Source organism: Erythranthe guttata, chromosome 11 (genome assembly GCF_056151865.1).
Source record: "Erythranthe guttata isolate IM_541 chromosome 11, IM_541, whole genome shotgun sequence".
Classification (NCBI taxonomy): Eukaryota; Viridiplantae; Streptophyta; class Magnoliopsida; order Lamiales; family Phrymaceae; genus Erythranthe; species Erythranthe guttata.
In genome coordinates, this window is record NC_142543.1 from 16,614,713 (window position 1) to 16,630,880 (window position 16,168).

Consider the following 16,168-nt stretch of genomic DNA (forward strand, 5'->3'; position numbering starts at 1 on the left):
GATCTGTCAAGGACTGTTGCCTGTGAATGTGTTTGATTGTGTGTGCATGCATGTTTTGTGCGGCTGTGTTGGTATGTATGTGTACCTGTCACTGTGTGTGTTAGTTAATTCTTATTCGACGACGACGGCAATGGGGGAAGATATCGGTGGAGGGGTGAAAACGACGATGGTAGGGGAAGACAATAGTGGTACACTGAAATTGTCGAAAATATGATTGAATCTGAAATGGAAGAGAACAATAAAAGAGGGAAGGAATGATGGTATAGGGAGAGAAAAAGGGTAATTTTGTCTGCAAAAATATAAAAATACTTAGCAAATTGGAAAAAATTTAATGTCTTGATTTAAAATGATTTTGGTCTTGAAAGGTGTTAAGCAAATTGCCCCTTCTATTTAATGTTTGTATTAAATGTTGAAGACAATCCAAATTTAGAGACTAGATCCAATAACTCTAAATATTTTTCTAATATAAAAAAATAAAATTGTAGGCTCGCTAGAGTAGACAAATGGAGATTTAGATTTAAAAAACCAAACAAAACAAAACTGACAAATGAGGTTGAAGAATCCAACTTCATGATTGTTAGGTAATATAGCATTTTGCTTTGAATTTACTTTTATTTTTGTGGTTGAAATATTTATAAACAATTAATATAATATCAAATAAAAACCGTTGCTAGTACGAAATAATTTATTGGATATTATAATAAATGGTTTACATCAATAAAAGTATAAAGTTTTAATTTGGATGAATGGTCGTTCTAAAAAACAAAAACGAAGATGAAATGGTCATTAAGTATAATATTAGGGGTAAATTGCGGCCACCTCCAGGTAAGATCAATTTATAAATAAATAAATAAATAAGGATAATTACAACCACCCTTTCAACTAAGAATATTTTTACACGTTCACCCTTACGATGTCAACTTTAATAAACTCTTCTAGATTATGTGGAATATTCTATAATTTGTATTCGTTTTATCCTATTCGAGCTCCACATTTTGAAATAAGATGATCATAAAATATGTCTATTGGTTTGTAAATATTAGATTGTGGTGCTTCAAAAACTGCATGCTTGCATAAAACGAGTACAAGATAGAGAACGTTTCATGAAATCTTAGAAGATTATGTTGAAAAAATTCCAAACATGAGGGATTTTGTCGTAATTTGACATCCTATGAAATTAAAGATCACGCTAAAAAAATTATACATACAAGAATTCAAAATCTAACACATTTGCACACGAGGATGCGTGTTGAATATATAAATATTGAATAAATATGTTCCTCGATAAAATAAATTCTTAGATGAAGTGATCATTCAACATGATGACTGACGAAAATATCTAAAGTGAAAATCATTTTAAACAATAATCGGCCTCGATATGGTATTGTTTTCTCCCAATAAATTTCATACATTTCGGCTATGAATAATTCTTGAAAATCTAGTTAAAAAAAATGAAACTAGTGGAAGGGCTAAGTCAGTCATTATCAAGTCATCGTAAGAAATACTCTCACTCGGTGTTGAACATTAAGCCATGCTAATAATTCTTTTGATGTTGAAGTATGAATGAACTAAAGAAAATTAAATGTCACTTTCATTTCAAATCCATGCACTAGTTTTTGTCTTTCAAAGATTCAAGACTAAGTTATTGTTATTTTAATTTTTAAGTATATAAGATTATAAGATAGGACTGTTAATTGAGTCGGGTCTATCCGAAGTTTGATGACTCGGCCCAAATTTATTTGAGTTGAGCTTAGTTAATTATAAGTTGTGCCGAGTTTGAGACACTTGATTATGCCTGGAAAGTTTATGAGCCGAGTTTGAGCACATTATTGCCTGAATTAAGTTCAATTACATAAGTAATTCAAATTTTTATAATATACATTAAAAATTATATTAAAGGTACTTTAAAGACTTCAAATATATATCTTTAACATGATATATATTTTGAATTTATCATTTACTTTGAATCATATCTCTAATTGCAAAGTATCAGATTTTTTGGTAATATTTTCAAATATTGGAAATTTTAATTATTTTTTATCACACAATTCCTCGGTTTAGTCATAATTTGTACCGAATTGATATATATTGTATTATGGATTACATGCACGAAATTTATAGTTTGCCGTGTCGTATATTGAGTCAAATTGTCCACTTATATGTATTTAATTAATCTATAACTCTTTCGACAATGATTTAAATAAATTAATTTTATAAGTTCGACCTACAACCCAAAACCACATGAGGGTTGTATCTGTAATTACCATCGGACCCTTGAATCAAATATATATAATATATAAATGAGGGTTTATAGAAATACTGCAATGATTAATGTAGTATTACCCAAAGCTTACGGATATGCTCTACTGTTGATTCAAACTTGAATTTGGTATATTGAGAACCGGTGATGGACAATGCAGTTCAATTCTATCTTGCCCATGAATTTCTCATGGACTTGTTCGATATTAAACTTAGCTACCGCAAGCTAACTTTGAAGTTCTTAAGCCTTCATTTTATTTTGAGACTATTGTCACGGACTTGAACAAAGAGTACAAGAATGTATGTAAATATTTATATAAGAACACAAGTGTCGAGAATATTAATAATACTTTATTGAATGAATTTTTGAATAAGACTACTCATATATATATTCAACTATACTTTCTCAAATGGATGATGGTGAGCATCTTCATCTAATGACTAAGACTAACTCATGCTATCTCCTAACAATTATAAACAAATGCCAAAAGATTTATACATTAATAGGAGAATTCTAGAAGATTTTCTATACTTCTATAAGCATATCTACTATGGGGTCTGATTGGGTCCCCTTCAACTTGGGTTCGCTTGATGTATCAACTTTAACTCATTGGTTCCAAACTAAAATAATCGGGCCGTAACACTATGATCTCTTATTTTGATTGCAAACTACTCAATGAATGAGATATATGCATTTATGTAACTGGCTGCGAGTCACTTCCTTAATTAAGAAAAAATAAATTATTAGGATCTCATACTTCAAAACAAAATTTTGAGTGACTCATGGTGGAACCGATTCAGGTTGAGTTTATTTTGAGTGGGTCGAATTAAAGTTTATTTATTTTTCCTTTGATGGATCTTTGTCCATTTTTAATTAACCAAAAAAGTGTACAGAAAATACAATTTACAAGGGATTATAATATTATATTAATTAGAAGAGCTCAAAGCTTGCATTATCCGTATTGAATTGACCACCGTCGCCGTTAATCAGCAAACCCAAACCGTTGAAATATTCATCGAACCAGATATTATCAATCATCATCTCACAGCAGTAATCATCGAACAACGCCGCCGGCGAGTCCGACGAACAAGACGACGTCGTCGTCGTTGTCGAACACGAAGGCGTTAGTAAAGAATCGTCGGCGCCGCCGCAAGAAATCAGGATTTCATGCGGCTCGATAATCGGGATTTCGTCCACGCAGAAATCGCCGTTGACTAATCCCGCAGGGTCAAACGTTGAACCGGCTGTGGTTTTGACTTCGGTACAATCTTTCGCTGACTCGAACAACGAGGTGGTGGGCCCCGCCTCCGCTGGAATATTTTTCGCCAGCGGCTCTTCCACTATGTTCTGATCCGCCATCGTCGTTTCCAGTGCTGGTTCTTGATCCGACGGCGGCTGGTCGGTGGTGGGTGGCGGCGGCGGCGGCGGAAGAGGCTTGTGGGTGAGTGGATCGATTCCCAATTTCTTAAGCTTCTTTTTAATGTGTGTGTTCCAATGATTCTTGATCTCGTTGTCTGTTCTTCCTGGAAGATGAGATGCAATTTTCGACCATCTGCCAAATATTTTAAATATTTTAGCTTTTTTTTTTTTAAATTCCCATGCCTTTAGTATCATATTTATAAATATAAAAAATTACAAAAAATAAAAAATACAAAAAATTGCATTAATTCTTCATGTATTATATCAAATTTATATTATTAAAATCCACCATAAAGCATATTTTAGCACCTTAAATTTGCAAATTTTTAGAGTGTAATGTGGTAAATAAAAATAATATTATGAATTACAATCGCCCCTGAGTAAGATTTATTAAAAAAAAGAACCTTGTGTTTCCATTTCCATTATTACATCGAAACCCTTAAATTTGTAGATTTCTTAAATTGACACCCTTTTATAGGGGCTTGGACGTAAGAAATTTACAAATTATAAGAGGGCTAGTTGCAACGTCTCAAATATAAAAGATTTTTTCGTAAATGAATCTTAAATCAGGGAGGTGGTTGTAATTAGCATATAAACAAAATTGCAAAAAGTGGGAAAATATAATGATGGGATATATAGCACGAGTAAAAAAATTGGAATAATGTCTGCCACAGCCCACAAACTTTGGTTGATTTTTTTTATAAAAAGAATAGGTAAAAAATAATAATATTATATTAAATAAATAATAATAATAATAATAATAATAATAATAATAATAATAATAATAATAATAATAATAATAATAATAATAATAATAAAAAAAAAAAAAAAGAAGAAGAAAAAGAAAAATACCTATTTCCAAGTTTGGCATGAAGATCAATAACCATTTGTTCTTCATATTCAGAGAGAAGACCCCTCTTCACATCTGGCCTCAGATAATTTGTCCATCTCAGTCTACAGCTCTTTCCACACCTTAGCAGCCCTGCAATTTCATCACCTTATATATGTTAGAGAGAGAGAGAAACAGAGAGAGAGAGAGAGAGAGAGAGAGAGAGAGAGAGAGAGAGAGAGAGAGAGAGAGAGAGAGAGAGAGAGAGAGAGAGAGAGAGAGAGAGATTGTTGTTGGTAGGTACCAGCAAGTTTAGGGAGAGATCTCCAGCAGCATTGGCCATTGTTGAGAATGAAATTGATGAGTTTCTTATCTTCATCACAAGTCCATGGTCCTTTCTTCAATCCAACTTTGTCACAGCAAGGCTGCCTTCCCATTTTTTTTTATTTTTTTTCTTGATTTTTATTTTTATATATATATTATGATCCAATGTTTTTTTCAGCCTGATTATGTATTGAGAAAAAAAAAAAAGAATCGATGAAGATGAAGAAGAAGGCAATATAATTAATTGACTAGACTCAATAGCACCACCTCTTGCGTTACTTATATACATTGCAATACTGTCCAACACCTCGGGCCCACCACCACCCTTGTGAGTCTTGCTCATAAATTATAAAGTGGGAGTTTTTAAAAAAAAAAATTATAATAATTTTTAAATTTTATTTTGCCAGATATTGAGCACAATACACATGTCAACCTCAGAAAGCGCCACCTCAACATCCATTCTCTGTGCTTGGGTTTCAAGCATAAAATATATGGTCTTTGAGATGCTATACCTGATGAAGTACATCGGGTAATTATTAACGGTTGATGTGAAATAATTGTCCACTAAGTACACAGCATATAGTGCTTAGATCAACGGTTAATAATCACCCGATGTATGTCACTGGGTGCATCATCAAAAATAAAGACAAGAAAGAAAGAAATGCAATTAATTGATGTCAAAATTAGCTGAATTGTATTGGGAAATATGAATATGAATCATTCTTTTAATATTTTTTTCAGATGTTTAGAGATAAAGTTTTATTTTTTCACATCATTTAAGAAAATATTAGATTAATTATTAACCGTATTCTTTCATGATATTGAGGCGTCATTCGGATAAATAACATATTTTCCATTTCGTTAAATAGCTTGCAAACTGAGCTGTAAATATTTAAATTATACTAGACTAATTAGTAATTATGTACGACGAAATTGATTTAGAAAGTATTGACACTAAGTTCCGAACTCAGAGTTAGATTTTATTTTGCACTCTTGTTCCAAGAATTATACCATATTTTGTGGAGCATTTGTTTCTTTGTAAATAAGGAGTGTCATCTAAGTTTTTAATACAAATAGTTTATGCAAGACTAATTAATTAATTTATTGATTAAAAAGAAATCATTTCTTTTTAAAACCAAGCACAATCCCACATTTTATAGTGTGAAATACATTTTAAGTAACAAACTGGACATAAGGAGATTTCGTGCACTAACAAATTAACTTAGAGAGTTGAATAAAATGTTGATGAACTTAAGTTTTATTATGCCATTTACAAAGGAAATTATCATCAAATTTTGAAAATTTAAAGACGAACCCCTACATTGAATTTACGGTACTAAATTCAAATGGAAAATGGCAGAACAATAATGCTTATTAATTAAAGTGTAAATCTAACATTGTGTCAGTTGATCAAAGTCCGAATCCCTTTGTCAACGGTCGCTAGGTCGAGCTTGTCACATGGTTAACCTAATGTGGTTTACATTTCTCGTATAGTTTGCAAGCTACTATACAAAAATATAAGTTTATTACCCAGTGGCACATATATAATTAGTTGTGAGTCCGTTCATGATCGAAAAAAAGAAAACGAAAATTGTACACTGTACACTTCTAATTCTTATTTTCTTTTTCCTTTTCTGAAAAGAATATTTACAATTATATATATAATTATGTGTATTTATTTCGTATAATAACTTATAAACTTTCTATGTGACAGTAAAATCCATATCATTATAAGTGTAGGTTAAAACATTAGTTTTATACGCTCTGAAATTGGACCCACATTCGTATGGGCAAAGCAAAATTGTGAAAAATTAATTTAATATCTAAAGATTAAAAGATAAGAAAAATACAGGTGCAGTGAAGTAATATGTAACGCACTCATGATTGGCCAACTTTGCTTCTGTTTTTCTTTGAGTGAATGGCAAAATTATATATATATATATATATATATATATATATATATATATATATATATATATATATATATATATATATATATATATATATGAATATTTTTTATTTAAAAGTTTAAAGGGGGAAAATGGCATGAGTTAATTTATAAAATAAATTTAAAATTAAAGCTATAGTTCTTACTTTCTTAGTCTATCATTTTATTGGATTTCAAATGCTACATTCATTTATAAATTCAAATCTGCTACGATTTCTTGGGAACCCTAATAAATACTTTCTACGAAATTATCCCAAAACTTTTAAAGGTATACGAAAACGACCCATAAACTTTTTCAACGGGTGTCATGGCGTTTCAGTCGACTTTGTAACTTCAGTTATACGCTAAGTTATCCGTAAAAAAATCCATTGCACTCACAATCATCCATTGAAGTCCATTAATATGTCACATTTGGTTAAACAAATTAAACTCGATTAGTTCTCTTGTGTATATGAAACGGTAAATAAGTGCTGGGCATCGTTAGGTTACTCGCCTATATCGGTTATTCGTACATACTCGAGGAAATTACGATATAGTTTTACGAATAAAATAGTATTTCATTTGTCTAGTATTTAATTGTAGGCTTTAGTATTTCGTCAATCGAATGTTTATTATTTTATTTAGTCAATAAAACTTAACCCAGGAATACCTTAGTATATATATTAATCCAAATTTTAAAATGGACTTGTAAAAAAGTCAAGATGAAAAAATAAGAATCGTCATTAGTGCTAACTGTCATCTGCTGTATATTAACTGTGTAGGGATGAGCATTGAAATTATGGGTATTAATTTATTTTCTTACTTTGAAATGTCAACCATGCTAATTCCTTATCTATCTAATTTGACTAATCTTAAATATTAAATCAAATGTGTATATATGTGACAAATATCCCAATTTGACTATTGCATTCAACACAATTTTTTATTTTAACATAAAATTCACTTAATTTATTACTTGTGAATGATAAACATTGTTTTATTTTAAGTTTTAACTATCCATCAATTTAATTTTTAAGTGTCATTTAACTTTATATATGTAAATAAATTAAAATTCCTATTAATAGAAAATGGAGGGAGTATTATTATCTCCAATTCATGAAAATTAATTGATTACATATAGGTGTATTAAATATCTAAGATAACTAACTATTTTGATGCAGTGTATTAGTTAGAGCTTCTCTTAAAATAACATCAATAATCCAAACAATTAGAATTATTTAATTAAGTTTAAATTGCATAGCATTTACTTTTATACATAAACATGGCTTCGGTCAAAATGGGGATTTGTCTTCGATTTTGACCTGGTCAACTGACATTTTTTTTTAACGAGGGAACCAGCGGGCAAGCATATAAGTTTATTGAGTAAATTTACACCCTCGTATAATAAGTTGCAAAGTATACCTGAGACGTAAACTACACTAGGCTAATCATGCGTGATAAATTCGACCTAACGACCGCTGACAAGTGACATGCGAACTTGGGTCAATTGACACAAGATCACTTGCTCCAACCGTTAGGTCATCCATTACGGGACGGTCAACTGATAGTTGTTTGTTTTCACGTGGGGTGTAACAGAAAAATTCAATTAAGAGATTTGTTGATTCCTATTATATTAGTTTCGAAAAAAAAAAAAAATAATAAATAAATGGTGTTCGTATATTTACAGGTTTTTAATAAAATTTCATATTTCACGAAGAAAAAAAATAACATAGATAAATCAATCGCGATTTTAGAATTTAAAATATTTCAAAAAGGATTAAATCGGTTTTACGTTTATAATCGTCCTAAACTATGTTTTCCGCATATATCTCCATCAAGTATCAAAATGTTTAAAAATTATATAGATCGAGTTAAATTAAAATTGTTGATTTACCTACATTTTCCTTCTATTAAAAAATGTTTTAAAAAATTATAATTTCTGATAATACACATTTATATTAACTAATGCATTTTTTTATTACTTGTTAGTTGCTGAGTAACTCGTTCTCTAAAAGTATTTTCTTTTTATTATAAAAGTATTTTCTTTTTATTATTGTAAATTATGTGTACATTATCTGATTCATGTAATAGATAAAGACAAATTTAGATATGTTAATAGCTTTCATTTTCCCTAAAAAAACAAAATATGGTAACTTTCATTTAACGATATTAGGTGTGATGTTAACTTCACGTACGATTTGGAAGATTTTAATATTTTATCGAGGTGTTCACTCGGTCGATAATCGATCGGACTGAACCGAATCAAACAGAAAATTCGGTACGTGCTAAATATTGAACCAAAAATTTGGTTCGATATTCGTTAAAGATTTTTTGGAATTTCGATATTCAGTACGGTATATGGTATTCATATCTGGTTTACCGTAACGTACAGAATATCGAAATATTTAAATATTTATTTATTTTTCTTTTATTTTAAATTCTTTAAGGTTATAACAAATTTTAAAAGGGTAAATTACAACCACCCCTGAGGTATGGTCAAATTACGAAAAAAACCCTCATGTTTGGGTAATTACAACCATCCTCCTCAACTATAAATCTTCTTACACGTACGTCCATCCTTGTGGTTTCAAATTTAGTGGAATCTTCGAGATTATATGGAATATTATCACTTTTGTACCCATTTTATCCCATTCGAACTCCACATTTTGAAGCAAGATGATCACAATATGAGTTTTTTGGCTTGTATATATCAGATTGTGGTGCATCAGAAACTGTATTTTTACACAAAACGAGTACAAACTAAAGCACATTCCACGAAATCTAGATAATTATGTTGAATTTGACACCATAAGGGTGGAGGTGTAAGAAAAAATCATAGTTGAAGGGGGTAGATGTAATTATCCAAATAAGATGGGTTTTTTCATAAATTGACCATAACTCAGAGAGTGGTTGTAATTTACCCAATTTTAAAATAATTTTAGATTGATAAATGTTTCCATTATTTACAAATTAGCCTCTATTGATAATCATTTTCTTTAGGGCCGATTATTGAAATTCGAATGTCAAATTCAAGAATTAATTAGTTTTAAGTATATTTTTTTTTTTACATTTCTTAAAATATATTTTCGATTTTTCCGGTACCGAACCTAAAAACAGAATTAATTCTATAAAAACCGTACCGAACTGAATAGTTCGATTCCATAAACAATACAAATTTTTGAAGTACCGAAATTTCAGTTTACCTAAATTCCGATACAGTTCATGACGGTATTATCGAATGAACGCCCCTAATACCTTGTGACATTTGTTAGAGAAGTGTTACAGTGTAACCCATTCAAAAATAATTCAGATATAGTATTTTTCGTGAGTTTATAAGCTCGTTTTCAAATTTAAAAAAAAATATTACGAAATATCTTAGAATATTTTATCAACTTTTAAAATATGATAATATAATATTATATTATAATAATCATAAACTTTGACTCGAAAATTCTATATCAAATTTATGCAATCACGGGATTATTCTTTTTGTTTTATTTTGTTATAGTATTTCACCAAATGTATGTTGTTCTTCTTGTTCATGGGACTTTTTATTATCCTTTTGTAAAAGACAAATTAATTAATTATTTGAATTTGAGGGAAAAACGCGTTTGAAGAAACATGTCATCACTATCAACTAAGCTTAAAACGCGTTTTTACCTCTTTGGTATGAACATGACATCTTTAATGGACCTTCTTCATCTTCTATATTTCCAACCCAATTCAATTCCTTTCACACATCTAAACAACATACAATTCCTCCCTTCTTATTAATACATCCTCAACAAAATTCACACACACACACACACCAAAAAAAAAACGGAATTTTGAGTAACAATTGATTTTTTGTGATATCGGAATTTAGTTCGTGTTTTCTACAATACTAGCGGAATTTACGCTCGATAAAATATATTTATTTAAGACTCTTTTTTTTTCTTAATTAAGGCGAGCACATTTATCCGATTACAGAATGGAAAAAATATAAGTTAATGATAGGGGTGAAATTTGAAACGTGCTTTCAGTACATAGAATATGTCTAGAATAAATTTTACAAATATATAATAATTTCAATCTTATAAATAATTTTATTTGGACAATACTAATATTTTGAATAATATTCATAAATGAAGATTGAGTTGGGAATTACATTTTTTTTTAAAATTATATGGACTTCAATTCCAATGCAAAAAAAAAAAAAAAAATTACTCCCTCCGTTCCTAAATATGTGTTGTTACACAAATCTTAAGAATCTCAATAAATATGTCTTGAGGAAAATAATATTGATGGACCAAAATACATTTGTTTATTAATTAATGCTGGAAGAGTTTGTAGAGTTCATAAGGGTAAAATTGAAAAATATGCAATTAATGCAGCATTTGAATTGTAAAGTGACAGATAATATGGAACAAAATAAATTCTCAAAAGAGACAGATATTATGGAACAGAGAAAGTAGAAAACATCCAAATCATTTTTTTTATTAAATTGAAATGAGAAAAAAAAAATTGTTCTAAAATTGAAACTTTTGAATTGGAATACACGGAATTTCCAAAAGGTGTTCCAACTTTTACGCAATCTATTAAGTAATATTTTGTTTTTCATATTGTAAATGACAATAAATGTGTTGGGCTTTATGTAAGAAAAAAAATGATTATATTGAGTTTTAAATAAATAAGTTAACATTGCATAAGCCTCTTTTCTTATTTTATTTTTGTAACGAAGGACCTGCAGCCAATTGTATAGATGCACTGCGTAAATCTGCACTCTTGTATAATACTCCCTCCGTTCCTAAATAGGTGTCATTTTTCACCTTGGCACAAATCTTAAGAATCTCAATAAATGTCTTGATTTTAAGAAAATAGGTATTGATGGACCAAAATACCCTTGTTTATTAATTAATGCAGGAAGTGTGCTATAGAGTTAATAAGGGTAAAATTGAAAAATAAGCAATTAATGCAGCATTGGAATTGTAAAGTGACAGATAATATGAAACAAAAGAAATACTCAAAAGAGACAGATATTATGGAACAGATGGAGTAGCTTGCAAACCACACGAGAAACATAAACCATACTAGGTTAACCATGTGCGATAAGTTCAACTTAACGACGACAGTTAGCAAGGGCATTCAAACTTAAATCAATTGACACTAACTCTCTTATTCCAACCGTTACGACATTCCTTGTAAATCTGCGTAAGTCTCATTTGTATTATAGAAACATGCATCAAATTATCATATGTTTAAAAGAATTACACTCGCATCAAATCTATAACTAATATCACTAATTATTAAGAAAAAATTGTGCTTCATTCAAGAAAAAAATAACCAAATGAACAATTTACGCAATAAAACGAACACAGAGTCCGGTGCATATTTCCTTTAATATAAACGGGTGTTGTAAATTATCCGAACTAAACATGGTTTTTTTTTTTTCTATTTTCTTTTTCTAAATGGGGAAAAAATAGAGAATCATATTCGATATCTAATCAAATAAATAAACAATGGATCGATGCAGAAGTTCAATATAATCTAAAGGTTTGAAGTTGACAATATGTTTTATCAAATATTTTTTCTTATCATTTGTTTTATCAATATTTATTATTTAGTATTTGTAACAGTCAACGTTCAATTACTTAACATAGTAGTCAAACACCGATGTGGTTTTCTTTTTATAGAAATACCTCATTTATTGACCAAAATTGTTAGAATTTAGACATAATCTTAACTATCTAACTCGTAAACGAAGCATAAATCAATGTTTTTCGCTCGTCTATGAGATCATTTGTGGTTCAAAACTATCTGATGTATTTTACCTAGTGTAGCATCTACAAAACTTTTTTTTACCTGACGATGGCTTTCAGGTATAATGCATGCAATAAACTGATAATCATAAAATATTTCAACCAATCGAGACTTGGGGCAATGACTAATATAATATTCCTTTTGTTTCATATCAATTTTTAAAAAAAAAAATTTTTTGTTTCATATTGTTTGTCATTTTAGATTTTCTATACGGTATTAAATCTATTTTTTCATGTTTCAATTTTATTAGTTTAAAATGTAAGTATTATCTCTCTCTTATAACATCATTAAATGATAAAGGTTATTTTAGTCTTTATAATGTGTTTTCCTCTAAATGAAAATGCATTTATTGAGATTCTTTGTACTTGTGCAAAACTGAAAAAAATACTCCCTCCGTTTCTTTTTAAGTGTTGTTTTGGTCAAAATTTTATTTTTCACAAGTGTCACTTTAAAATTTCAAGATAGGACAATATTTTTTGTTCAATCTCCCTACAATTAATGAGAGATTTAAAGCCACAAGAGGGTTAATTTTGTCACATATGAATTATTTTCCCTAAAATCAAGAGTATTTATTTACTTTCTTAATTGTTGTGCATTAACCTTAAACGATACTTATTTGAAACGAAGGGAGTAATTAATTAAGAATGGAGAGAGTAGCTTAATAAGTTGATAACCTTACCAAATGCCTAATAAGATAATTAGTGTTTTGTTAATTATACTTTTACTATTAAAAATATATTTTTATGATAAATTATTATTAAAATTTTTGGAGCTGAATTAATAAATATTAATATTTTTTTTTATTTCAATAAATATTCAATTACAGAGGAGGGTAAAGTATTAAATAATTTACATTATCCTATATTATTTACTGAATTTAGGATGTAGATAAAAAGATCAACTGGGGAAACTTTATACCCACTAACATGCATGGTACTAATTATTGGAAACACCAGAGATATGGAAAAGCACACATTTTATGAAATATTGCTGCTGTAAGCATGTCATAAGCATATCGTATTATAATTGAATTTGAACACAAGTTTGATAACTTAAAAAAAAAAAAAAAAACAAACTCTATAAAAGTTGTTATTATAGATTTCTTAAAATAACTCAATATTTTTAATTTTTAAATAAAAAAAAATAACTCAATGTTATCTCTTCATATATGCTTGGTTTTAGTAAAAAATATATATCCCAAATATTTTACATTTTGGCATCTATTTTGGCATCTACCTCCGCTACACTTTACATTCTCCGTCACATATTATATGTCGTACGTATTTTGTAGTTGTGGGCATATTAAGAAAGGATGGCTATGATTCTATCTCATCAACTAATTGAAAGGGAAAAACAAATTGATAACAAGATGGCAATTTCAATAGTTAAATTAAATTTGAAGAAAAATAAATAAATCACAAAACATAAAATAAAGAAAATAAAATAAAAGTTAATGCTAAAATTATACACACTCATTTTCTCCACTCACGCATTACTCCACATCTACTATTGCTATTTTGGAGGTGTTGCTATTTTCAAGGTGGATTATCACTTAATTAAAGTATAACAATTTAATTATGTACACATGTTCTGAATTTAAATATACAACATAGATTATAGCAAAAATATACAATAAATACTAAAGTATCCTTGTTATTAATTAATCTCCAACTAACTAATTACTAGTGATAAGGGGTACGTAAAATTGAGAAAAAAGGCAATTAATGTTTTCTTGTAATATTAAAATGACAAATAATTTGGACAAAACAATATTTATTAGTCCTACTTTCTCATTGGAAATACACATTTGCTCTTAATAGCAATAACAAGAAATTAGGCAAATTGCTATTTTCTACTATATTTACGTATGAAAATTGGAGAGTCGAAAAAATCAGTATTTTATTAAAGACAATTTTTTGGCGTAAAATAATATTTTCCCCATTTTTTTATAAATAAAAAAAAAAGAATAAAAAAACAAAATAACATTTTGAATCGGGACTCGAAATTTTAAGATTTTGATTTTAATTCGATTTTTTCAATTTTTATTCTTATTTTGTGACCGGGGTCATTTTTTACACTAAATAAGATTTAAAAAGAAATTGCTAGTGCTGATTTGACGCTTCGTATTCGTGCACCTAAAATATTAGCCAAAAAACTAATTTTCTATTTTTATTATTGACATTGAGGGCAAATATATATTGTATATTTCCAAATAAAAAAGAAACAATAATGAAAAAAATAGGTGTGTATTTCTTGTATGTGTAAATAAATAATAAAAATTTATAATATATATTTGACCCGTGATTCGGTCAACATTTAAATGTGACAAAATCAAAAGAAGAATCGTTCATCTTTAGAATTTAGGGTAAATTTCACTTTACCCCCTTATATTTTGGCTGGATATCATTTTACCCCTTGTACTCTCAATTGCATCGATTTGCCCCCTTGTACTTTGGTTCGATATCACTTTACCCCCTTCTACTCTCAATTGCATCAATTTGCCCCCTTACTTGAAAAATTGTCTCAATGTGGCCATCGCCGTCAGTTTTCAGACCTTTGACCTTAACACCGTTTGATTTAAGTATGAAAATTACTAAAATGTCACCCCTCCAGTTTAAATAATTATTAAAAAAATAAAAAATAAAAAATTCAAGATAGCGAGAAAACATAGTCCACGACGCCAGCCACAATTTTTTATTTTTATTTTTTTTATTAATAATTATTTAAACTGGGAGGGGTGGTTTTTTTGTAATTTTCAAACTTAGATCAAACGGTGTTAATGTCAAAGGTCTGAAAACTAACGGCGAGGGCCACATTGAGATAATTTTTCAAGTACAGGAGGGCAAATCGATGCAGTTGAGAGTAGAAGGGGGTAAAGTGATATCGAACCAAAGTACAATGGGGCAAATCGATGCAATTGAGAGTACAAGGGGTAAAGTGATATCGAACCAAAGTACAATGGGGCAAATCGATGCAATTGAGAGTACAAGGAGTAAAGTGATATCGAACCAAAGTACAATGAGGCAAATCGATGCAATTGAGAGTACAAGGGGGTAAAGTGATATCCAGCCAAAGTACAAGGGGTAAAATGGAATTTACCCTAGAATTTAATCGAGTAAAACTTAGAATAATTAAACGAAATTAAAAAGAATACGAAGGCAAATGACTGCGTTACAGACAAACCAACACGCGTTCTCTATTCTATGAAAAAAACATAATAATAAAAGTCAACCGAGTGAAGACATAAAAAGTCAAAGGGTAGAGATGGGGACCCAAATTTTTTATTGATCAATCAACATATCATTTGTTTTCTCTGTGTGAAAATCCAACTCAAATTTCATGCAGTGGAGAGACTCCTTAATTCCAAATTGACCACAGAATGATGTGACTCATCCTCACACAAACACATATATATATATATATATATATATATATATATATATATATATATATATATATATATATATATATATATATATATATATATATATATATATATATATATATATATATATATATATATATATATATATCTATATATATATATATATTAGAACATCGATAAATTAATAACCTCGCTAAAGTAATAAATTTTCTCGATCCCGACTCG

The 16,168-nt window shown here is 29.1% G+C and overlaps 1 protein-coding gene across 1 annotated transcript; it reads right to left on the bottom strand.

Moving 5' to 3' along the window:
* Positions 1–3,066: 3,066 nt before the first annotated feature.
* Positions 3,067–5,083, bottom strand: LOC105958898 (transcription factor MYB20). The gene is made up of 3 exons (XM_012982904.2): positions 4,813–5,083; positions 4,532–4,661; positions 3,067–3,812 (listed from the first exon to the last, which is right to left on the bottom strand). Exons 1-3 carry the CDS (start codon positions 4,943–4,945, stop codon positions 3,191–3,193), a joined length of 885 nt encoding a protein of 294 aa, XP_012838358.1. The 5' UTR covers positions 4,946–5,083; the 3' UTR covers positions 3,067–3,190.
* Between the last annotated feature and the right edge of the window lie 11,085 nt (positions 5,084–16,168).